Source organism: Thermobia domestica, chromosome 9 (assembly GCF_964235325.1).
Source record: "Thermobia domestica chromosome 9, izTheDome1.hap1.1, whole genome shotgun sequence".
NCBI classification, from domain to species: Eukaryota; Metazoa; Arthropoda; class Insecta; order Zygentoma; family Lepismatidae; genus Thermobia; species Thermobia domestica.
The window spans coordinates 178,080,313-178,107,085 of record NC_137462.1 but is presented as its reverse complement, the minus strand read 5'-3'; the positions used below and the strand labels follow the sequence as shown (position 1 = coordinate 178,107,085).

At 37.1% G+C, this 26,773-nt stretch overlaps 1 protein-coding gene across 9 annotated transcripts in view; it reads left to right on the top strand.

The window, feature by feature from the left end:
• Klc (kinesin light chain) overlaps nucleotides 1–26,773 on the top strand; it is a 244,533-nt gene that overhangs the window by 94,116 nt on the left and 123,644 nt on the right. The window contains exon 1 of one of the 9 annotated variants that reach the window (XM_081725514.1): nucleotides 7,145–7,690. The exons of the other annotated variants lie outside the window; for them this stretch is intronic. Coding sequence (XP_081581640.1) covers nucleotides 7,662–7,690 — 29 coding nt within the window. The 5' untranslated portion in view covers nucleotides 7,145–7,661. Of the gene's footprint in view, nucleotides 1–7,144; nucleotides 7,691–26,773 lie in introns of those variants that run through there. 9 annotated transcript variants of the gene reach the window in all.

Sequence of the window (26,773 nt, the reverse complement as noted above, 5' to 3'; positions counted from 1 at the left end):
CACATATTCTCTATCAAAACGAATCCAACGACCCCTTTGTTTAAATCGTTTAAGTAAGTTTCAGCTGTAGAAGATAACAAATTAATATACATACATGCATCTGTGAAACTCACTTTTCGCGTTGCCGTAGTTGGATAATTCAAACAAGATCCGAATTTCCCTTGCTGAGAATTTATGTAAATAGCAAGCCGCTATATTTGTGGTACCTCACAACCATTTTGATTATTTCATTCTTCATTATATATTCATATGATGTGAAAAAAAGAAAATAATAAAAAAAAAGTGAAGTAAACAAAAAATCCAAATACAGGAAAAGAAACAAGAATACACACACAACGCCTTGCCACTCACTCACTGTAGCTAGATTGAAGAAACCTATCAGCAAGCCGGCTCCGGCATTACCGGCTGCGTGTGCATCCACGCATAAGAAAAAATTGCCGCCGACAAAACCGGAGCCGACACCGACATGTCGGCGGCTAGTCCGGCAGCATTTGCCGGAGCCGGGAGTTCGACCGGCTTTTTTGCCGGGTCGGAAAGCGTGTGCAAGCTACCATTTGACTACATTGCCGCCGATTCCATCGCCGGCATTATCGGAACCGGATCCGGCATTGCCGGGAACGTGTGCAAACGCTGTTAGGGTTAACATTCAAAACTAGATTAACACGAAATATTGCGTCGCGTTAAAGAAAAGTGCACGGAGCAAATATTTACACGCAGTTCAACCGTCTTTAGTTTTGGTTTCTTGATTTAACACCAAGGCACAGTGTATTATTCCCATAATAGTTCCGTGTTTTTAAGTATTATCGCTACGAGGGAGCTGTTTGTTAGTTTCTTTTCTTTCCGTTTAAAGAAGTTTTGTGTTTTTGACTGCATTAAAAACTTCTTGAAAACGAAAGAAAAGAAACTAACATTGTTGAGTGCATTTTGTAATGAGAGTGACGAAGAAGAACATGTCATTGTTGTTAGTGTAGATAAAAGTAGTAGTAGTAATGAGAGTGAATTCGCTACAGACAATTTCTTTATTTTAACATTTCCAATTTGTACGAGGTAAATAAAAATGTTAACACAATTTATAAATTACGCTGAAGACGAAACACAGAGGAATTGGCAAACATGAAAGTCAACATGAAGTAGTGTTAACAGTTCTCTGGTCTGCTTACAGCGTAATTTATAACATACCTGTACTTCTTTATTTGCATTCGTATTATTACTAACTTTTAGATTGTATTTGCTTCTATTAAATGAAAAGTAGCGTATTTTCAGCGTATATTTTATTTCATTCTTAGTTTTTTTTTTCAGTGCCTGAAATAATTCGAGATAATCCAAAAGGTGTGGTTACTTTGTTAAAAAAAAAAAAAAAAAAAAAACTCCTTATTATTATTACACGGAACTTTTGCTTTGTTTCTGTTCGGTAATAAGTGGATAAAGATGTTTCCAAATAGAGCATATTTTTAGAGCGCAAATTCATTCTATTAAGTTCTTGTATTTTAACTGTGCCCGAAATAACTCGGGATAATCCAGAAGGAGTTTTTTGAGGGGCTATAACTTTCGAAATTTAGTTCTGAATTTCAATTAACGTGTATCATGAGAGGTTGCATTTATGATAGCTTTAAAATATGAAATAAAAAATATGACACTTTATGGGACGTTTTTCTGCCAAAATGTAGACCGGGGAGCGGTTAACATTGTTGCAGGCCGAAACTACGGTGTTAGGCAACCAGTAGAGAAGTTACGTGTGGCGGGTTGACGGACAGTGCAGGCTCTTTGCTTAAATTGAATATCGAAAACCTATAGCATGCTGGCAACTTCTAAGGCCTCAAGAGACGCAATGAGGCGTACTTGGACGGATATGGATTTATGAGAAAAAAAAAATTCCACTTGATATCGTGCTACTTCTACAAATTTACTACAAACTCACTCCAACATCTGTACATAGCAATTTACTTTCTTTGTGAGTTTCCTATCTTTTACTTGTGAGAGTAAGGAGACATGCACAGTGGGAAGGAAATTCATGGTCATAACAGAACGATGCGGTGAGTAGACAGCGCAGGTTCAGCTAGTCTATATATTAAAATACAAGGAAAGTTTATATATGTTTTTGGACGTTTATATGTTTGTGGCCAATCCTTTCGCAGGGAGTTCTCGGAAACCCTAGGTTCTAGAAAGATGCTATTTTCACTGATCAATTGCAAATTTTGTGTAGATTGGTCAGTTCTAATTGAATATTTAAAAAATGATCGTTCTTTGAGGTATCTAGAATCAAAATCTGCCACATCCATTTAGCTTAGTTTCGAGTAATTTTGCAAAACGTGCAGTGAATCTCCATATACAGGGTGTGATTGAAAAGTACCGGAACTTTTCCCACCGCGCGGCCTCCTGGCGTTCGAAAAATGTGAGGGGTGGGGGAAAATGTGCGCGAGACCTTCCTCTTTCAAGCGGAACTTGGCCCAGTGCACTGCGAGCAGCGGTTGAGAAAGCATCGCTGTCCGCGCGAACATCGTTTTGGTCGTCGGTCACGTTTTTTGAGCGCCGAAAATGGAGTCAAAGATTGACCAACGCTACGCCATCAAGTTCACCGAGGGATCGTACTCGTAGCACCATGTTTCATCACCACTGATCACACTGTCTAATAACTCTTCGTCGGCTTCGACACAATCCAGCACTTCACGACTCATTTTCACTCGCAGTTCTTTTTGCTCCTCGGTCAACACCTTGGGGAACAGTTTGGCGCACACCTTCCGCATGTTCAATTCTTCAGTCACAATTTTTTGCACTGCATAGTATGTCAAATTAAGTTCTTCGCTGATCTCCCGGAGGGTTGTCCGACGGTCCAGGTTCAGGTATTCGCGAACTCGATCGACGTTTTCATCGGTTTTCGACATCGACGGCCTCCCAGAGCGTGGTTCGTCATCGGGTCCTCCCGGCCTTGTGCCACTCAAAGATCCGAGTACGGGACATCACATCTTCCCCAAAGGCTTCCTTGAGCAGGTCTTTTGTCTCGGTGAACGTCTTTTTTAATTTGACACAAAACTTGATGGCGTAGCGTTGGTCAATCTTTGACTCCATTTTCGGCGCTTAAAAAACGTGACCGACGACCAAAACGACATTCGCGCGGACAGCGATGCTTTCTCAACCGCTGCTCGCAGCGCACTGGGCCAAGTTCCGCTTGAAAGAGGAAGGTCCCGCGCACATTTTCCCCCACCCCTCACATTTTTCGAACGCCAGGGAGCCGCGCGGCGGGAAAAGTTCCGGTACTTTTCAATCACATCCTGTATATACGTACAAAGTCCCATATTTGAACTAGTTTTTTAGTATGATATACTAAGCTTTTAAACAAAATACTGTTTCCATGTAATTCCTTTAGATCAAACATATAACAAACAATATATAACTCAATTTTGGTTTAAAAAAATGGTTTTGGCGGCTTTTGGTACTAGGCGCCTCATTTCTTTATTAAGTTTTTAGGGGTACACTGGAAGTGTTGAATTATATATATATATATATATATATATATATATATATATATATATATATATATATAATATAAAATATCATATCGAACGAGTTACACATTCCAACACCACACAATTTTATACGGGGGTAGTATATCTCTCAGGTGTTTACTTCATGGTCAAATGATAATGAAAAACGAATGATAACAGTTTCTCCAGTCTAAGACAAATCTTTATTGTTTGGAGTGTTTTGCCCAATGAACATCATATATCGCTGACACAATTAATTGTATGTATAATGCATTTGCTTATTAGATACTGCATGCAAGAAGAAAGAAAATACTGATCATACATGAATTTGGAACTCCAACCGGAAGTGGGCACAAATCTTGCAAAAGGTGCGAGATATTGAAAAAATAATCGAAGAAAATCTTCCCTTTATGGTACCCCTTGCGGATTTTTATCAAAATGTTTTACACTTGCGTCTGTAAATGGAGATGTACAGATGTTGTGAGGAATGACAAGGAGATTCATGCTCATATGTGACTGATGCGCTGTGTAGAGAGCGCAGGTTTAGCTAGTTTTGTATTTAAAAAAAGTAAGCATCCCTTTTCAGCATCGAGGTTGTATGAGACATGAACCTGTAGTTTAAGATGGAATTCGAACCATCCTAATGCGTTCAAAGTGTAGAGTATTCCAATTCTCCACCGGGAATCAAATCCGGAACACTGTGCATCAAAGATGTGCCAGATTGATACTTGGTTGAATGGGCCCAAGATATGTGTAATGAAGATTTCAGGGTTTAACCCTTTGAGGTACTTATGGTACAGTTTGTACCATACGGGTGTTTCATGGTACATTGCGTTATAACTCCTTTATTTGAGCTTTTTCGTCCGTTTTTTTTTTTTTTTCAAGTCCAGAGGCATTGTAGAAGACCTTACGTATGGTTTCACACCTTCCTGTGTCGAGACATAGGAGGTGATGACGTTATAATTTTAAATATATATTTTCTTTTATGTTTTTTTTTCAGATTTCTGCGTTAAAACAAGGGGGATCCAGAGGGGCAAAAAGTTGGAAAAAGGGATATTTTTACCAAAAAAATCCCTTCTGGATTTTCCCGCCTTAGATACATGATGGAGACATGTGAATCCGCCTGAAAGGCAGTTTTATTCTGTAGAGAATGACGGACGAAACATGACCCTAGGGTAATTAGGGAAGTGTCAGGGAATTTTTATCAAAATATACTTCTATATAGGGGAATTTTGGACATTTTCGGTACTTTTTTGCGGGCTTATTTTTGCACCTAGAAGATTGAAATGGTGCACAAACATTCAGTCCACCGAGTAGTATTTAACATATTTTTTTTTCATATTTCTGTGTTAAAACAGGGGGTACAGAGGGGCTAAAAGTTGAAAAAAGGGATATTTAGACCCAAAAAGTCCTTTTTTTTCGGGATTTTCCCGCCTTAGATACACGATAGAGACACGTGAATGGTACCGCCTGAAAGGCAGTTCTATTCTGAAGAGAATGATTGGCGGATTATAGTCCTAGGGTAAATGGAGATGTCTTAGGAAATTTTTTACCTGAGATCATGGTGTTTTGTGGTAATTTGGGGCATTGTGGGGATTCTTGATAAAATTTCTCCCGCCCTTAGTATTCAAGATAGAAACTTGAAATTTGGCACACACATTCAGTATACCAAGTACTATTTATCAGATTTTTTTTGAGATCTCTACGTTCACATAGGGCCGTTCCAGAGGGGCCCAAAATGTAAAAAAAAAAAATCCCTCGAAATTTTCCCTTTGAAATCACTTTTCCCTCTCCTGGTATACGGTATGAGCATGCAAGTGGTACCATTTGAAAGCCAGCTCCATTCTGAAGAGAATGAGGTATGAACCATGATCCTAGGATAAATAGTGACGATGCAGTAGCTGCTTGACTGAAAGTCTAAAAAATACCCCAAAAACCCCGGATCCCTTAAGGGTTAGTGGAACATCTTATTTTTTATTTTGTTAAAAACCAAGTAAGGGCACTGACGAAACTACAGTTATTGTCTGTGACCCATAGAAAAGACACTCAAGACAAAATATATAATATAAGTGCTATTGTATTATTATTGATCAAATAATGAAGTGGCAGATTACTTTCGTACACAGTAACTTCTGTTGTGCGAAATTCTGAATTACTTTTGCAAGATGAACATGGTACTATATTGTATTTCGTTTAAGATTGTTCATTAGTGGTGCAAGAAAGGATTATTATTTAACATAATATACCGTATTTGTACTAATGTATTATATTACATAGCAGTTATAATCCTAACCGCATATTCTTTGTCAATAAAACTCATTTAAAAAACAGGCAGGATTCGAACTGATACTAAAATTAAAACCCAACCGAATACGTCAGGAAGTCACTGTTTAAAGCTTTTCTTTTTTTCCGACTGGTTTGGAAAATCATCGCACAATATACCATGATGATATTTTTCAGTTTTTGTCATTTCTTATGACTGTTCTCTATACCAGTTATATATTTAGTGACAACATGCGGATGATCCACTTTCCTTATATACTTTACATTTACCTTCTATGACAGACCATAGAGAAAATTATTTTTCCTTTACATAGACTTCTGGGAATTGTGAAAGATTTGACTTAACCATTTGAATAAACCTGCTGTCTGTTTTGTTGGCTGCTTCAATGGTTGATGTGGAATTTGGCAACCCGTTCGACACCGAGGTCCGTACAGCTTAACACGGCATCCTAACTGCATGAACTCCTACCGAGAATTGAACGTAAATGACCCGCTGCCTTGGCGATTAGGAGTGTACAGTATAATACATATTGAACGTGCTGTACAGGAGCATAACAATAATCCTTCTTAACCATATTAAGAGATCATGTAAGCCGTGATTTAAATCTTTAAAAATGATACTAAATTCGACAATATGAAGGAAGGGGGGGGGGAAATCTAGTTTTGTGAGGTATTGGATTATTGATACGACTTGAAAAAAGAAGTTACAAATAATTGCATAGCTTGGAATCCATGATTATTTTAAACGTTTGACACACGGGGGTGCAGGGAGACTGAATCATCGTCTATTTTTAGGATGACGCAAAATTAAAATTTGAGAAATACCTAATAGACGCTGCATAAGAATGTTCTAACAGGGTAACTTAATAGAAAGCATCATAAGTAATCTGGAATTTCAGGCAGTAGAAATCAATTATTGAAACTTTTCGTGATTTCATTATCTATTATGATAAACGATTTGTTTCAAGTTCCTATCCACTCTCGGCTGGTTTGACCTTACACTGGCTATCACAAGACCTGACTGTCTAAAGTTTGAATCCCCTTAGAGCATAAGTGTAATGTATTATCCTTATAAAATTACATTTAATTACAATCGTCTCTATAGCAAAAAGGGTGGAATCACGGGACAAAGCTAAAATAATAAAACAATTTCATCATATTATAGTTTTGTTTAAGTTTTAATGCCAAGGAATGGCGTTACAATTAATTGTCCATATCAGCTGGTCAACAGTGTTTGCGTGTTCCTTTGTAGGAGGCGCCGATAATGGGGGTATATTTCATCGGGTGGGGTGGTTGCGGAGTGCGCCGCCGTCAAATGCGTCACCAATCGATGGCGTCTTACTGCGGGAGTCACACCAGTGTTTTAAAGAATTTCTGCTGTTGCTTAAATGAACCACGCCTTTTGTTCAGTTCGTATATTTCACTAATATTTATTTGTAAATGTGTATTTAAAAAATCAACAATACTCTCTAGAATTACTGTAAAATTTATACAGCTAGCCAACATTTATTGATTGACTTGTGTGGTTTGTAGGAGACGTCATGTCTAGTCTTCAGCCTTGAGTATTACGATATTTTCCTGCATTGTGCAGTGTTTTATTTTCTATTTATTGGTAGTAGAGTAGATGAAGTTGGAAACATTAGTGTTGGACAAAGTCAGGAACATTTATCTAGCTATATTCCAGTTGTGTTCATAGTGCGATTGTTTTATAGCGTTTTGTACGTTGTTACTAGTGTTGTTAAACTATTTAGATCGATTATTTATGTGATAACAGTAACCCTCCAATTGATGAGTGTTCTTAGCCAAAGTACGGTGGATCAACTAAATCGACTGAGGAGAGTGCCATGTCGGCAGAGTTGGTGACGAACTTAAGACAAGTACAAGGCTGAATTCATTATGTCCAAGACTATCAATGCTTATAGAATGTAAGTGCTTTCTTTGAAAAAAAAAAAAAAAAAAAGTTTTGCGTTAATGCTTACTAGGTTCTAAAGTTATTAATATTGATTGTTCGAATAGTAGGATCTTTTGTTTTGACACTTGAAAAGTATATAAAGATCCAAATTCATATGTTACTTCCTTTGTTCTGAGTGTATTTCAAAGTAGGATTTATATTGAAAATAATCAATAGCAGTTGAATGGGTCATTGTTAAGAGGCATAGTGTTTCATTCGGCTTAAATGGCGCTTTTTTTTTTTTTTTTCAAATTCTGATTGTGGTTTGGTTATATATATGTTAATGAAAATAGCATTTCGCTTCTAAAATGAAGCGACTTCTTGTTATAGTTCGTGTTTGTTTCAACATTGATTTTATATGTATATCTTAAGAACTACAGTTGGGTTCACAACAGTTGGCACTATATAAAGTTAGATTGTATTTGCAGTCAGGCACACAGCGGATTTTTTTAAAGGTACAACTGTCCACCCTAGGTCATTGCTTGACAGGATGTAAGTGCAATTTGAGTTGAGTTGATTTTGAGTTTATCGTCCCATTCAGCAGCGAGGCTATATGAGACGTGGACCTACTGATTAACGTGGAATCCGAACCACATGAGCTCCCGCCGGGAATCGAACCCGGGTCTCCCGCGCCAAAGGCGCGTACGCTAACCGCTAAGCCACGGAGGAGCTCATTAAGTGCAATTTAAAATAAACATACATGTATATATATATAATACATTTCCAACTTAAATCCTCGTATTCAGCACATTGTGGATAAATGAAGGGAAATTCAATATTAAAGAAATTGTCTCGCATTCCCCATGTAGAAGCGAAATTTTCGAAAACAATGGCAACTTTTCCCACCTTAGAAACAGAAATTTGAGGAACTCCAAAATACACGTTTCCCAAAAGTCTATGTACTAAATTCCAGATTTCCAACTTAAGCGATTCATCACGTTCGGCACTTTCTAATTAAAGAGAAATTTGAGTATTTTATAATTGTCCCCCTTTCCCCTTTGGAGCAAAATGCTTGAAAACTCTGAAACACGTTTCTCCCTATTTTTAATGAAGAGTTCATATGGGGATTACTATCTCTCTATTACCAGTAATTCGTGAGATAATCTATTCTTGGGGGAAATTTTGAACATCTCTCTACCCATTTAGAATTGGTTTTCCAAATATCTCTGCTTATCCCATACTTCTGTGACAAAAGGAGTATTGTCTCCAAAATTTACATTAATACCTATAGTAGCATGGCTAGGGCAATGACGTCACCCACTTCTACTGTTTTATATAATAATATAGATAAAGAATATTACGTAATTCTGACTACTATTAATATTTTATGGTGGACAGACCTGTGTACGGGGATTTTATTTTGGTTCTCTCGTTCCCGCATTTTCTTCCAGCGTTTCGTTCATTCTCATCATCAGCATCGTTCTTAGCCTTGGAGCATAATTGTGAGATGCTAAAAAATAATAATAATAATAAGCTTAGTCAACTTTACTTACTAGTATAGTGGTTTCGGTATGCGTCTTTTGTGCATGGGGTTCCGGGTTCAGATGCTAATGGGAAATCTTTAAAATTTTAATGCATTACAGTGTTTCGGGTCCCACACATTACAGGTCTATATCTCATGTGATCTCGGCGTTCAAAAGGTACTCTAAACTCGAACCAATCAACCAAAATAAGCAAGGTCAAAAACATACGTCCAGTCACAACAGTAGACAGGTGCTTATTTTAAACTACACATTGTAAAAATGACTTGTAGAAATGGTTAAATCTCACCTCATTGACGAGAGTTATTTTGCTTAAATGTCATGGCCAACCATTGTGATTACTATTTTTCTACCTTCTGCCTGAATTTCACACGAAATGTGACGAGGTGAGACTTTGACCCGACTTATCATCAAAATACGCATTTCAAGTTCTTAAAGATTCTGAATGTTTATACTTAAAAACAATCACGGAAACCGCATTAAACATAAACCTATTGCTTACACGGCTTAGCGTTTAACTCTCCTTTTCAGCGCCGAGACTGTATGAAACGGAAAGAGGGAATTGTTGTTAAGGTAAAGGAATTGTTTAAGGTAAAACGCAATCTACTACTCGAGTTTGTATGCGCTACAAATATTCTTACCAGTAATCAAACGTGAACCTATTGTGTGATGTAGAATCTAAACGACTTGTATTCTCACAGAGAATCAAACACATGATTTCATGTCATAGGTGATGAAATTTTCCATTAAACTAACCAACCATTGAAGTTCCTTTGAGTACTAGAGTAGAGGTCTTGAGTCTTAACTAACTTGTACTCAGACTGTCGTTTCGTTTACTATCAAGTTTTCTATGCTTGGATTAAGGACTTAAAAGCAGACAGTAATTGATTTCTTAATGAGAACTTAGCGCCACTTGCAGCAGCGAGGTTATATGAAATGTCCTACAGGCTAACATGGGATCGGGATCATGTGTTTCCACCGGAAATCGAACCCAGGCCTCCCGCAACAGAGACGCATATGCCAAACATATAGCTGCGAGCTACTAAAAGTATATAATGGGAGCGGAAACTTATCGCTCTTGTTCATTCTTTAAACTTTTGAGTGATTGATTGATTTGTATTTAACTCTTGCAGTGAGCAGAGATGGTATATGGAATGAGACCCTACAGTTTAAATAGGGATCTAAAGCAACGTAGTATGTTTAACACTCTTTTACTGCGAATTGAGCTTTCTGCTGGAGACTCGGGTTCGGCGAAAGTGCGCATGTGGTTCGGATCACACTATAAGCAATAGATTCACGTATCCTCCCTTCTCTCTCTCTCTCGCTTTACTTTGAGACATTCTTCTTTTATATATATACGCAAACGATTGGGATATCACACAGAAACAGTGAGGACAGTTAAGAAACGCAAATGCTTTTCAGTGAAACTCGAACCTAGGATAAACACCTTGTAATCTGAAACTGAACGGTAGAAACTACTCATCTAAAGATATCGGTGACAAAATCAATGAGGTGAGGTTTTCAAACTTACCATATTCATTGCTATTAAAAATAAAATCATATCGCTGGATTTTAAACTTCCCTGAATATAAGGATTTCTGGCATATTAAATATCCGATAATATTGTTTTCACCTTGCAAATAATAATAATAGTAATAATATTGATATGTCCATAGTGGCTTCTGAACAGCCTTTCATATTATTAGTAAATCAACCTAAAGAATAATACTGCGTTACTCAACCATGTCGAATTTTAGGTCAGTCTATTTGTTTACTTCCAAGTATTTAAGAGATGGATAGTAACACCAACGTTTCATTAGCAAACATAACTGACAAGTTTTGTACTAGTGCTAAAGTAACCTATAGTATAGATGTCATTTAGTGACCATTTATTTTCTTACATAATGAAATACTGAATAATAATGAAACATATTCAAAATACTGAATAAATATTTTTATTAACATCTTTTGCGTTCTGTTCAGGAATATATATTAGAGACAAACATGTAAAAGAAAAAAGAAGAATATGATTTTTTTTTTTTTTTTAGTTTAACGTTTTATGGCGATTTTCTTAGGACTAAAGGAGACGTAACATTAATGGAAATAACCGATTGTGAAGTTAATTTTCTCTGCTGTCCCGACCAAGAATCGAACCAGAGACCACTTGCATATTAGAAACAATATTTTATTTCCTATATTACATAGGTGTAGCACCTATACATGATACATGCATGTTCGTTGCAATAAAATGCAGAATCTTTACTTTAAGAAATCTAACAGATAAGGTTCGAACCCATGCTTAAATAAACATCTCTGTAGGTCCGTGACGCTAACCACCAAACCAAGAAAGTATGAATTCGGAAGTATTCCATCGGTGTATATCTATCTATCTTCGGTGATTCTGTTCCTTACAGGCTTGAATTATCCCATATCACTCAGTATACTAGTTTTGACTTATTTATCTATATTTCATTTATATACTTCCTTTTTGTCTTGTGTTATGGTTGTATTCAGGGGCGGACGGGCAACCATAGGGCCCACCCTGCTAAACTGAAATGAGGGCCCACTGTATAAAAATGTAAAAAATGTACTTGGCATTCTTCATATGTATTACATATAAAAGTCCATCTTCGAACCCATAAATAGTATCCCATATATTCATACAAAAGCAAAACATTAATTACAAAAAATCTGAAGTAGGAACATTTTAATAGTAACTCATACAGTGTGTAACTGGCATTATCATTTTTTATTGTAAACACACACAATACCGGAATTGGTGCTTTCAGTTATTTATATAGTGCTATTGTTTTTTTTATGTAATGAATTTAAACCATTTATTTAAAAAAATGAATATGTTTTTGAAAAATCAAAATATATACATGTGCAATAAGTAAAAACTAATCTCAAGTCAACTTTGAAACACTAAATAATTAAAGCACTGACAGAAATAATGTAAGTTTCTTTCCTCATAAATCAGTTCTAATATCAAATTGGTTGAAATTTTCTTCTGACTTGCATACTGTAACCTAATATAATATAATATTAATATGAATGTCAGAAATGTATCATCCTCTTTTCATATGAATACCTACTTTGCACATCACAAATAATTTTTACATTTTACTACACTTTTATTTTAAATTAACTTTAAATAACTAAAGGAAAGTTAACATTCACACGATATACACACTGATTTGACTGACAGCATAAGTGTTCAGCACTTTTAGAAGTTACACCAACGCTTACTGAGGCCAGTGCCGGCAGCTAGTGCTCTCAAACGGATCAGGTCAGGCTTCGAGTCGAATCTCCTTGGGTCACAAGTCGGGTCAGGGCTGCTCTAGCGTAGATGACCTGACCCGACCCGTGTCTCAAGCAGGCTTGACTCGACCCCTGACCCATGAAAGCCTGATCTGACCCGTTTGAAAGCACTACGCGGCAGCAAACAGTTCAGGTAATTTCGTGTTCGCCTGTTAAAGTTGTGTAATTTTAAGTAAAAATAGCCATAAAAGATAAGCTACAATTGACTGAAATCATCCAAACACGTGGTGTATACATTATAATTTATGAACACCTTAGACAGAAAAACAAAACAAAAAAAAAAAAAAAAATACCTGGCAACTATCCTGCAGTACTTGAATGAGTCACATCACGCTCATTTGTTTCTTGGGGCTTCACAGATTCAAATAGCCTACGTTATTTTGGGTCAGATGCAGCTTTTTGTAAATCACATCCTCGTTTGTGTTCTCGCTTTTTAGCACCACTTTTATATTTTTTCTTTACAGTAATCTTACAATCACTCCTACCATCCATACTGACACAACCACATCTGTCTTTCACGACTAACGACACGTAACTGGTGTTCCAATAATTGAATTGCTGCTATCGGATTTGCTCTTCGATGTAATATACAAATAAAACATGAGCCGAGGGCAGCAACTTCATAGTAATTGTTTGAGGTTTGTATAAAACAATCGTTGATAGTGGCAACTAATTTCTTTTCGCTTTACCGCACTGAAAAAAAAAAACAACAACAACAACAACAACAACAAAAAAAGAAAAACAACGAAGCCTGATCCGATTTCTTTCTTCAAAGTTTGGTCTGAGGACAATGCAGTTCAAAAGCGTTCCGGCTCCACCTCCACTTTCTACAATAACAATATCTACGAAACTATTGTTTCTTTAAAACATCGCCACTCGCCGGCTTGTAAAAGGACCGGAGTAGGCAATGGTATCCAAATCCAATAACAGCCTGAAATCTACTGTGTTTCTTATATTTAACACGTCAGTACACGCCCCTCAATTGTAACATGAGGACACGCCATGACGGCAATTTGCTCACGCAAGTTTTGATATTTAATTTCAGTATTTTTACATTTTTATTGAGAGTGAAAAATTTATTCTATGAAATTTTGGCTTCTTAGCTTATTATAGACACTTTCAGTACCTAAAAAAGATTAACCTAAAGATTTTGAGAAAATTTTTGTTATGTTTCCACAGTTTTTGAAGTTTATTACTACACGAGAACACGCCACGTTAGCATATTGCTGCACTCTTGGATTTACAAAGTAACGCGAGAACACGCGCTGTGAGCAAATTGCCGCATTAGCTATTTGGGATATAGGAAATTTTCTCCGTCATATTGACACACGTTTTATTATTATAAATACAAAAAATGTACAAAAACATCATTAATGTACTAGAACAGTGATGTTATGAAACTAGTCCAGTGAAATTTAGAACGTATATTTACATGTCACCTTCTCCGTCCTTATCGTTTGCAGCTGGTCCTTGGCCACGCTCGGTGCAGTTTGTACATGATGGTCTTATGTTCCTTGCATTTCGGAGTGTTGCAGTTGATGCATAAGACGGTAGTTTTCCTGTTCTTTCTACGAGGGCAGATACCGCAAGCTCTATTGTGACCTCGCTGATGAGCTGCTGCTTGAGGTTCTTGTCTAATTGGCTGAAGTTGGAATATTTCAACTAGCCGGTCCTTTATTGACCTTGCGATTGGATAGTTTGCAGCTATTCTTCTTCGCGCATGATCCAAAATAAGATGTTGGTCAAGTGATTTCAAGAAGTCTTTTCTTGCAGGCTTGTTGAATTCATTATCTCCCATGTTGTTGGCTTTCCAAATAACAAACGAATTTATTCCACCAACATTCAATTCAAAGAAAAACATTGTTAGTGGCCAGCGCTTTGATACACTCGATACGCTATACTCCTTTTGCATGACGTCACTGACATCTACACCACATTTGTTTTTGTTGTAGAAGGTAATTAATGGTTTGCATGCATCACCTGTACTTTCACCAATCTCATCGTCCTCGTGCCATGTGCAAAGTAATACAATATACTTGTTCTTTGCAGCTTTGTACGATACTAGTGCCACCTGTTGTTCTACTCTTCAAACAATACGTTTAAAGAATGAGCAAACGGCCCTTAAAATACAACACTTAACACTAGAACACACCCGTTAGCAGTCTGCTCACAACAGTCTTTACGTGGTTACACGCGCCGTTAGCAATTTGCTCACGGTGACCAATACACACCCTTTCACTCCAGAACCATGCACGTGACTGGCAAAACCGGTCACTATCAGGTAGAGGTGGGGTGGGTAGGGGATAACTCGGCCCCTCCGCCCCTATTGGCTTAGAATAAGGAAAGTGCACGTGTTTTTGCAAAACTGCGGCAATTTGCCGCGGATGCGTGTAACGACGAGTTAAAAAAGTAGTAGTTAACGTGCTCGTTTTTAACAGCTGCTGTATCATAAACCCCGCAATGTTTTAGAGTCTGATTGTCTCATAGACGGAACCTTTTCAAGTCGATAAACGTGAAGAAAAATAAGGTCTGTTCATGAAAGTTTAACTTTACGTCTTTTTTTATGCAAAACACAAGTTTGCGGGAGTTACCCTGCCATATTTTTGATGCTGGTAGGTTTAATTGAGCATATCTTTTTCAAATTGGTGGAGGGGGGCCACCCTGCATTTGCAGGGTAGCAGGGTGGGCCAGTCCGCCCCTGGTTGTATTCTATATGTCAGTTATAAAATTTCTTGGCGGCAACCTGAAGATGGACTATTGCTCCTCTCAGACTACGCAATTGTAAGCACAGATCATAGGTGGGGCGTAAGGATCTAGATTCAATTTTTTGGACTTAGTTTTTCGAAGTTTAGACTTTGGTAATCGGAAGTGTAGTATTAAAGATAATTTTATAGAAATTCGATTTTTAGCGGCCGTGCTCGTGGGTTTTCTCGGGGTTCTCTCGTTTCCTCCCACTTTCTTCATTCCACCATTTCACTCATCTCTCCTCATCACCGTCTCCTTTAGCCTAACCGGCATAACCGTGGGACGCAAAACTTAAAGATTTCATTTCATTTCATTTCGATTTTTAGCGGGGGTGAACTCAGAATTCCTTCAGATTAGAGACATAAAATCCAGTATTGAGTATTTGAGTGTTGTTCGATATCTGATGTAGAAGAGAAGAAAAAGGGATGGGGATAGCTTAAGATCCTCATATCTCTAAGTTCCCTAGATTAGGTAAATGATGTTTTATTTAGATCTTTTATTTTAAATAATTAAACACCAGAGTTTCAGCTGCAGTGCCGGTTCTATCCCAGGGCCGGGGGACCTAGGCCCCAAATTTTTTTTAGTACTTAAAATTATTTAAGGCATTATTTATGTATTTTTGAAAGTTAGAGTAAACTCATGAGATACCTATCATAGTCTGGGCTCTGGCTACCGCCCCCGGTTTTTACATTCTAGAACGCTACTGTATCAGCTGTTCTTAATATTTGATCTACGTGGAAAGAAAAGTGACGGGAGTGGTTCACTAACCTGTAAGATGCCTAGGAATGCATACAAGACGAGACAATCTTTGCTTCGTCTTGAATTTTCGAGACGAGAGACAAGACAAAACTGCTCGTGAAGTGTTTTTTTTTTTTTTTTGTCTCGTCTCGAGAAACAGTTCAATTTTTAAAATTATTTCGGAAGAAATGTCAACTTATAGCTTCAGAACAAACAGCAGTTTTTATTTCTTGGAGAAGGTAAAGAGTGTCTAAACTTAACAGCTAACTTTTCGAAATCAATTTTTATTAATTATGTAAAACAGTGAAGTACGGGTATGTTGTAAAAGATATATGTACAGTGATACATGTTTAAGTGTGTTATTATTTGATTTGATTTGATTTGATTTGAGTTTAACGTCCCTTTCAGCAGCAAAGCTATATATGAGACGGGACCTACTGATTAACGTGGAATCCGAACCACATGAGCCCCCGCCGGGAACCGAACCCGGATCTCCCACACCAAAGGCGCGTACAGTAACCGCTTAGCCACGAAGGAGCTTTTATTATTTGAAATGTTACCGGTATGAACGGAATTATGTATACACCACTGGTGTACAGTATGTCGTATCGTTTCGCCTAGCAAATTATCTCATTCAGTTACGACCGATACATACAGTTACAAGATTTGTCCCTTATTTTAGGCCAGATAAGGATCCTTGTTTTCCCTGAGATGGTAAACAAGGAAAATCGCACAAATAAAAATGGAGAGAAGTATATAATATGGTTGCCAGAGGTCCCGGTTTTCGTTCTTCAGATTGAAAAAAAAAAATCAACCCGCAAGAACTAATGTGTCTCACCTAAAAAGGAAAGGTAGATGATCATTTCTGACTCAAATGATGACGCAACAAAGAAAAAATATTTCTTCAATCATAAATGGAAGAGTGGGTCGTAATTAGCACAATATATAGGGCCTGTTAAAAAATCGGAATTCGGAATAAGGGACACCAGGAAGTTCTCCTTATGGTACATTTTCATATTCTTTATACATCCTTTGTGGTTCTTCATTTGTGTTAACTGTATATAGAATGAACTGGAAAACTGTGAGTACTAACCTTGAAAAGACAGGCAATTAATTGATTCTGATCAAATTAGAAGGAACCGTGATCTTATATATAACCTGAGATTGGTGTTTCGGTTTTTCGCTTACAAAATCTATATATATCCGTTTTGGATAAATTACACAGATCCACACATAGACACTGCGCGTGCATGCGCGCGCGCGCACACAAACATGCATGTACGAGGGGAGCATTCTCATTACTGAACAAAAAAAAATGATCATTTGTATTGAACATTTGGGCTGAAAAAGGGAAATTTTGATGATGTGAACGAATGTTATGCTGCTTCGTGTTGGCAACACTGATTGGAGATGAGTAAGATGCTGCCACCTAAGGAGAAACAGTAGAACGAACTCGTTCCTTGCGTCCGCTAAAAAATTAAAAAAAAAAAATGCAGGATTAATACGACTGTTAATAAAGGATACGTTTTTATGACATCTTCATAGATGTCAGTGGAACGCAAGGGGTTTAATGTTGATTTCCGTGTTGTTTGATTTTGTAAATTTGAAAAATAAAAGATAAAAATGAATACTACCTTTATTTTCCATAAACGACTTGCAAACATCAAATTAATCATGCATTAAAAGTAAACAAGTTAATTCAACAAGCATCTCATTAATCCAACCTTCTAGACGTATACGATATAATAGCGGAGCAGCGGTGGTTCAGTGGCAGAGCGCCGACCTCTGGTGCGTGGGACTTCCTGGTTAGATCCAACTCGCGTCAAGTGAGTTTCCTGGTGAATAATCATACCTGGATTTTCTTGAAGTATCCCGTTTCGTCCCACTTTCTTCATTTCAACATTTCGTTCATTGTCATCATCATCCTTAGCCTCAAAAAGCATAATCGTGAAACGTTTTATAACATGGAGCGTTATATCCGGAAAAGAAGATATCCATGGATGTTAACATTAAAGAAGAAATTAACGAATGTATTAAATTAGGCTGGAGTACATTTGGCAGGAACAGCTTGATATTGAAAAGCCAAATGCCAATAGTTCTAAAGCATACAATTTTCAGTAAATGTATTTTGCCAGTTTTGACATGTGGGTAGGAGATTTCGACACTAACAAAATCAGACATTCACCATCTGCAGATTATACAACGAAGCGGGGAGAGATGTATGTTAGGAAAAGAATCAATTAGGGATGGGCAATGCCAGAAGTTTTACTTTTCGGAATCCGGAAAGTAAAATCAGAAAAATTCCGGAATTCGGGAAGATCCGGATGATTTTTTTTCGAATTCCGGAAAATTTTGGCCATCCCTAAATCACATGGATCAAAAAAAAATACAGAAGTGACGAATAGTATTATGAAAATATAGACACTGAAGAGTGAATTGGACATCATATAAGAAGAAATGATAGTTGATGTATGAAAGCAATTCTTGGCTGGATATCAAGAGACAAAAAAGATATAATCAAGATCAAGAGATCTGGGAAACGCTGCGGAGCAGCATTGAAAAGAATTAACCAAGATACGAGAGGGAAGTCATAGTTTTATCACCTCGAAAAAATCAAGCTCCAACCATGAAGGTGACGGTATATCCTCTACATATTCACCCTTCGATGTGACACACTTTTCGAACGATGAATAACTTGGCGGAGACCTTTGTTGTAAAAGTCTTCATTTTGGCTGTTCAGGAAACGTTCCACTTTGAAAATAACCTAGTCATTTCGGAAATGGTTGTTACGTAATGGTTTCTTCATCCACGGAAAGAGGAGAAAGCCACTGGGTGCAGTGCTTGGAGAACACGGAGGGTGAGGCAATATTTGATGAAGAAGCAGCGTGTATGACTGTTTCCTGTGCAGAAAGAGCTGGGGCATTGTCGTGGAGCAATAAACTATTGGACAGCTTCCCTCGATGCTTGGTCTTAAATTGCCTCCCGTAACCACGACAGGACATTCCAGTAGTGTACTCCTGTGATGGTTTGCCCCATCGTGCATAATCTGTTATCTCGATACCAGGCCAGTTCTCCTTCCCCAAAAAAGACTCAGCATCATCTTATCCGATGATAGTCGGGTCGTTGCGTTTTTCGGCGGTGCTGAATCCATGCTTCTTCTTTGCTCCTTTGTCTCGGGGTCAGTAGTACACCCAGCACTCGTCCATGGTCAGAATTAGGCCAAACTGTATGATCGGTATTCAGTATTATATATATATATATATATATATATATATATATATATATATATATATATATATATATATATATATATATATATATATATATATATATATATATATATAAATGATGCTTGAAATATCGTTTACACTGGATAATCAAGTATCGAGATCGATGATTTGGAATTTAAAATCACTTTCAGCACTGCTCCCATCCGGTGGGTCGTGGGCGCAGTGCCATGGTGTCACGAAATTTTAGAATTTAAAAATTATGAAACAGTTCATAATTTTGAGACATTGTATACTGCGCATCAAAAAAATTGCGTGCTAACGCCGTGCAGTTAGGCCACCCAATATACATCTTATTATCCCATAATCGTCTCTGGTAGAGAGACCTCCTCTGTCTCCTCCTTTCTTCTCTCCCATACTAAAATTAGCTAACAACATGAGCGCAATTCTAATTTCAAACTACACATGTATTAGCTTCGATAAAATGAAGTAACTAAACCGAGACGAAACAAGATTCATAAGTTGATGTAGGGAGAAAATGAAACACACACAATGAAAAGTTGAAACCAATGGATGCCTATTACAGAGAGATTCAAAAATGAAGCAGAGACAGAGAGAGAAAGAAAAAGAAAAAGAACAGATAAAACTGTGGAATTCAAACGTAGTAAGAAAAGAACCTAACATTATGAAGCTCCGTTTCCAGAAATCCAACAGTAATATAGAAATAACGTTTGTTTTCACATATTTTTCAGAACTATTCGAATATATAGAGAATGCTTTAAACTGTCATTGTCACTTTCATAATGGATAGCATACTCAATTTCCAGTAGAACTGTGTAACTTCGAGACACATCTAGAATAATGTCAAAAGTTGAACACACATGCTTTGTTTCCGCGTGGTTCGACTGCAAATTCGGTAGTGTTCATTAAACGTACTGATCCAAAAACACATTCTAATATACCCAGTAAATAGCGTTAGTCATATTCTCCATTTCAGACTACTAATGCAAGCTGAACAAAATAAAAATAAAAAAAAAAAAGAGAGAGAAAATTGAAGAGTGCTATTTTACTGCTAAATTTCTATCAGAAGTACCCTATATTAAAAGTCCAAACTGGTTATGTCCCTCTTAGATGTAGCATGTTTCAAATTTCAACGTGAATAAAACACATTGAATTATAGGATAGAAACAAATTTTGTGTCGAACTAATATAAATAAAGTTCTGTTTTCCAACAATCAAAGAGGTTACCATTTTCTAGTCTTCCGAAGATTTATCTGTTCCGAACATCCACCATGATCTCATCTCTTCCGGATGTAACGTAATTTGCACAGATAGAATGAACACGCTAAGAGCTCAAACGAATCATCGTGTCAGTTGGATGATGTAGACTACCACTGGGTCTAGGATTTAGATCCGTAGTGACTCGGTAATTCGACTGAGACTCTGTAACCACGAGGATAAAAAAGAGATTATACTTATTCCCTTGCGTTTAACAGTATTTGTCAGAGATGACCAGGACTGGTTGTTAACCCCAGAGCACGAAAAACACGACGCCGAAGTTCCCGGTTAATTAGATTCTCCAGGCCAGGTATATCGCGCTCTTGCTCTGTTGGAACATGAAGTGCGTGAGTGTGTGAAAGAGATAGAGGGGAAGAAGTGAACGATGCAAAGACAGGATAGGGAAACGTCAAGAAAGAGAGAGAAGGGGACGAATATAAATATAAAACATACTTATCATTGCAGTGTATGAAGTAGAACGCAAACACTGTTTACTCGAATTATCGCCAGTGATACTTTGTAAGTTCTCCATCAGAAGATAATTCTCTGTTTGCAACCATTATTTTATGCGAAAAAATCATATTACCTGATGGGGAATCGAACCAAGATTTCCCATTTGGAAGTCTAGCACGCTACCACTACACCACCTGTTGCTTTAGCCAAACTTTAACAAATGGTGTAAAAGTAACTGTTTCCAGTGCCCTGTGGTTCTCAAAACACTGTAGCAGAATCCAGAACTAAGGGTCGATGAGGGTGAAACGGGAATGTTCTGTGATTTCCTGGAACCTTGCTCTCTTATCCAACATTTATTTTCATAAGTGGAAGGGGGAAAATAGTTACAAAATGGTCGTGTTGTTTTGTTGGTAATTCGCGTGTTGAAATGTAAAATCTTAAATCCTAAAATGCAAATGGCAAACTCAGCTAGATATTTGTTACGTTGTATTTGTGTATCGGAGAAATTATTTTTATTATGCATTATTTGATTGGTTGTTTTGAAGCTTATTATCCCTTTCAGAAGCGACTCTATATTGGACGTGTATTCGGTTAGTGTACGCCACTTTGGCGTGGGAGATCCAGGTTTGATTCCCGGCGGGAACTCATGCGGTGTGAATCCTACCTAAGCTCTAGATCCGCATATAGCATCACTGCTGAAAGGAACAGTCAACTTAAAATCAAATCAAGCTAAATTATATTAGACGTGGACCTTTTACTTAAAACAGGGTGAGGCAAAGAAATGTTAACATTAAATGGGGGTTTGTGAAATTACAAGGCAAGGATTTGGTTACAGGGTTCCAATTTGGCATCCATCCCGCTCGATGTACTTAAGGAGTCTGTCCATTGATTTATAGCCCTCTGGGCCATTTGGGCAGGGATAGCAGCGATGACCTGAGTGATGCGGTGCTTCATGTCGTCGAAGTTGCTGGGTTTACTGGCATACACGAGATCCTTCACCTTACCCCACAACCAAAAATCACATGTCGTCAGGTCGGGGGAACGTGCTGGCCTTGGGAGAAGACCACCTCTACCAATCTAACGTTTACCGAACGTGTTCAGGTAATCCCGAACCATCTTGTTGTAATGGGCAGGGCGCCGTCTCACTGAAAGTATCCTCGTTCGAGAATATCAAGTGGCGCGTTCTTCTCCATCAAAGTGCTGAGCATAACAAGGTAGTTCTCTCCCCTGACAGTCTCTTCTTCAAAAAAAGGGTCCAATCACTTCAAATTTGCTCATTGCACACCAAACGTTCACCTTGGGAGAATCCCGTGTAAACGTTGTCGGTGTTGTTTTGAAACACCCTGTAGATATTTCTGAGATATTGTATAATCCATGGGGAAGGAGTCTTGCGAATGGTAAGTTAAAAAAGAATTGACGAAAAGTGTTATAAAGCGGGCGCATGCTTTGGTATCTAACTTCCCTGCATCTCCTGTGCAGATACTTTAGAGCAAGATTAGAAAATGTTTTGGTAGTAGTTTTTGAGTTTTAAATTATACTTACTCTGTGTGGATTAGTTATTGGAGTCTATTGAGCCAAGAAAACTCACTTCTAACGTGCAATTTGTGATGGCGCACTATAAATGTTCAGGGGTCTTATACATCAGAAAAGATGAAAAAGACAAACGATAGTACACAAATACTACTGATCAAGGAAAATAATTCAGCAGCTTTATCCAAAGTGTACCAATCTCTATATAATGAACAGCGAGAAACCCACACCAATACTTCATCACAGAAGATTGTACAGAGGAAGAAAGTCACAATACAAGTCATACTCATTTTTCTAAACTTGGGTGGTAGAGGAAGAATAAAAGAAAGAAGTCTTAAGGATCAAAAAAAGAAAAAAATGAAGAAAACTAAAGTTGAACATGCTCGTGAGTGCTCATAAAGAAGTTGAAGAGCCAGAAAAATATGAAAGAATCTAGTGTGGATAGGAAAGCAGGAACTAGTAAGAAAAAGCAGTCGCAAGATAGTTTGGAACTGGAATCCAAGCGATTAAATCGGGTCAGGATTCTTGCCGCTCTGATAACAAAACAGAAAGACATTTTTTTTTAAGTTAACTTGTTATACTGAGTATATATATTTTGCTTGGAAGTTTTATTATTAGCTTATTTTCACGTTGTTAATATTGTATCCGGAGTCGGTTATGAAGACAAGGGAGAGTTGTTAGTACCTAGGTAGTAGTGAGATAGAGTTGGCGTTAATGTTATAAACCAGACATGTGCCTTAGGAGAGACAGGCAGGTTAGATACAGTGCAAACACTTCAGAGCAAGATTTTGAGATTATGGTGGTAATTTTTGAGTTGTAAATTATATTTATCCTGTATTAGCTATTGGGGGCCAGGATAAAAAGAGAGAGAGAATCTGTTCTGGAAGATAAATAATTTCCTGTGTGGATGGAAAAAACGAAGCATGCAGACTGTAATAGAAAACGAAGTAACAGCGAAAATTGTTAGGAATTACTTTTTTTTTTTTTTTTTTAGATTGTCGTTCAAGGGGAAATAAACTGTAAAAGGATTTTGAAGTTTGGATTAATAATACCGAAGATATGAACAATAATCAAAAACCTTGCAAATTGGATGTTATAGAGGGGGGAGGGGAAAGCATAAGGGGGAGGGTTGGGAATTTTGGGGAAAATACAACTCTAGATGGGTCCTAACAACTGGCAAAAATTCAGTTTGTTTCGAACTTTTCCCGGCAATAATAATTTTTTTCCCTTTCATTTCCTGAGCTGTTCCTTCTGCCACTAAAAAGTGGTTCTTTGACCCGCTTCCGTTTGCTGTCAAGGTAACATACGGCGCCTCTCTGCTTCATGACGCTGTCATTCTAATAGTGGTGGGCACAAAAATCGGTTTCGGTTATCGGTTTTCTCCAAAACCGGTTCGGTTTTTTACCTGGTTCGGTTTCGGTTTTCTTCAAAACCGATTCCGGTCTTTTTTTCAAAATTTGTTCTATTTCTGACAAGAATTGTGTTTCGTTGTTCTCCGGAAACCGAATCCATTTCCACAGAAATAGTTCTATGTGCTTTCGAAAAGTTTTCACCGAAACCGGTTTCGGAGAAAACCGAGATGTCGGTTTTTCGGGTTTTTGGTTTTTATAGAAACCGGTTTTCGGTTTTTATAAAAAACCGGTTTGCCCATCCATACATTCTAATCAGTTGCTCTTCCAAACTACTTATTCTGTAAATTTGGACTTAATACAATGTGTATAAATTGGATTAATCCGTCCCTGGATCACATAAACTCGAAGTTTCAAAATAATTTTAACAATAAATATACTGAACTTTAATCTGTTTAATTAATAATAATAAGGCCTACATTTATTATTATTGTATTTGAATAAAAAAAATATAATTAATAAATTAAAAATTAAACTTGCTTTCGCGGCAAAATGTGCTCCAATTTTTTGTTGGTATTCCAAGTTGTTCAAGTTCTGGAGCAGTACTGTGCGTATTTGGCGGTACTGAATGACTTGTAAAATTTAACTTTCCAAACAGTTTTGTGACTAGCTATAACCGTTTCGTCCAAAATGACATCACATCATCTTGTTCACTGCAAAGCTCGGGTTGTGGATTTAAAACATGAGAGAGAGAGAGAGAGAGAGAGAGAGAGAGAGAAACAAAAAGCATATTTTAAAACTTTTCTCGCATGAAATCAATTGTGAAATAGCATATAAAAGCATAGGTTAAACCAGACCTTTAGGGGTTCAGATCGGTTACTAGCACTAATTCTAAATTAAATCGTAGACTCATTGCTCCATATTCATTCTAAATGAATTGAACAGTTTGAAATTTGAAAACAACGGTGACCGTTGTGAATTAACTATTTGTAGAAGTCTGCGCGGATATATATACATAGGGGCGGATCCAGGATATAATAAGTGAGGGGCTAAACCATATTTTGCCGTTTTATCCAGTGTATACCTGAGCGTTAAGGGGGGCTACAGTCCCCCTTGGATCCACCACTGTGCATATATATATAATTGTATCCGCATCCGCAACATCTCAACCCACATCCACAGGTGAGATAACAAATATTGAAACCTTGTTCTGTCTATGACAATTACAATTTCAAAAATAGTTTCTGCTATAAAAATTCTAAATATCTCCTTTATAGTTTGGTAAGTTTTATGATACAATGTCAGTAAAATTAAAGCTAAATATGCAATACTATTTCCTCCTGTTGTAAATCAGCTACACCAAATAAGTCTCATGCAAACAGAAATGAGCAATAAATGGGGAAAATGCCTACTTACTTAAGGTTCCCTCAAAAGCAGATTTTTAACAAGAAAATTGTCAAGCTTGTAATACCATATCTGTCAATTAATTTGAGAGCAAATCCCTTTTCTTCGTTTTTCCTAACTGATAATACATAAGTATCTTTACTCAGAACCCACATAAAAAATGAAGATAAAAGACACTCCAAAAGGAAGAATAAGCTACCTCTCACAAGTTGCCAAAAATTAGATTAGTACTACGTATTGATTACATGATTAAAAAGCAGAGAAAAAGATAAAATAATTAACAAAAATTAATTTTATTCTGGTGGTTGGTTGTTCCGAAAGGGTAGTCACGCTTTATTACAAGGTGGTAATAATTATAGTGCTTAGAAGAACAATGACTAAAATTGTTTTATTTTCTCGAATATCCGCATTTTTATCCGTCATCCGCACAGCTATATATATATATATATATATATATATATATATATATATATATATATATATATAAAAGCTATAATAATGCGTATGCATCCGCGCAGACCTAGAACCATTTGCATACAACAGTTACAGAAAGCAAGAATATGTCAAGTCACGTCTGTCAAGAGTAAACAGATCATTGATGCTGTGTAAAATGTAGCAGTTGATTTGAAGTATCAAAGATTTTGAGAATTTACTGTGAGTACTTATTTGATAGTTAGTCACCATTTATCATTCAAATTGAGTGCATTGCTAAGCAGATTCATCATGTCACCGTTAAATTATTTAGTATACAGACATGATGTTCCATTCTCTTTCATTCAAGTTTCAGGTGTTTAATTTACTGACTGCAATCTTGGAAAGCTTGTTTCTTGGTATTTTCCGCCAGCCTTTTGATTTTCCTAGCTGTCACTGAAGCGAAACGTGTAAAAGGACAGAACTGTTGTATTGATCTGGATGGTTTGGGAGACGCGTTGGTAGCAGGAATGAACCATAACTGAGAGGTGAGAGAGCTGTTCCTGTTAACTGTTGAAAAACACTGCCACGTGGTCAATAGTGCCGCATATCATACTTCATAATTGTATGCACTGGAGACATTTAATTCATAAGTGGGTACTCAGCAGTTACGGCGAATTTTTATCTTCTGGGATGATGTACCGCTAATCATGTACAGTATTTCGAAAACATTTATCCCTTTTTCTTGATGTTAGAATTACTATGTTTTGTATTCATAAATCAGAACAAAGCTCTTTCTACATACTTGCTAAGTTGTAGGAACAAGGGTGCCGTTTCGGTAATCAAACCAAATTATTTTCAGTAGTACATATATTAGGAAAGAGTCAGTCTTTCTGATACGCCAGGAAAAAGAAGTTTGGTAGTTGGCATTTGTTATGATTTTATTTATATAATCATGCTCAATAATAACGATAAAGTAATTCAGTGTTAATTTACACGAAATTTATGTTCGTTCTGGTTAAAGTCTTTCAGGTAAATATAACCTTATAAATTACAGCATAGTGATAGTAGTTACTATAAAAGTGTCTTTTATATATATATATATATATATATATATATA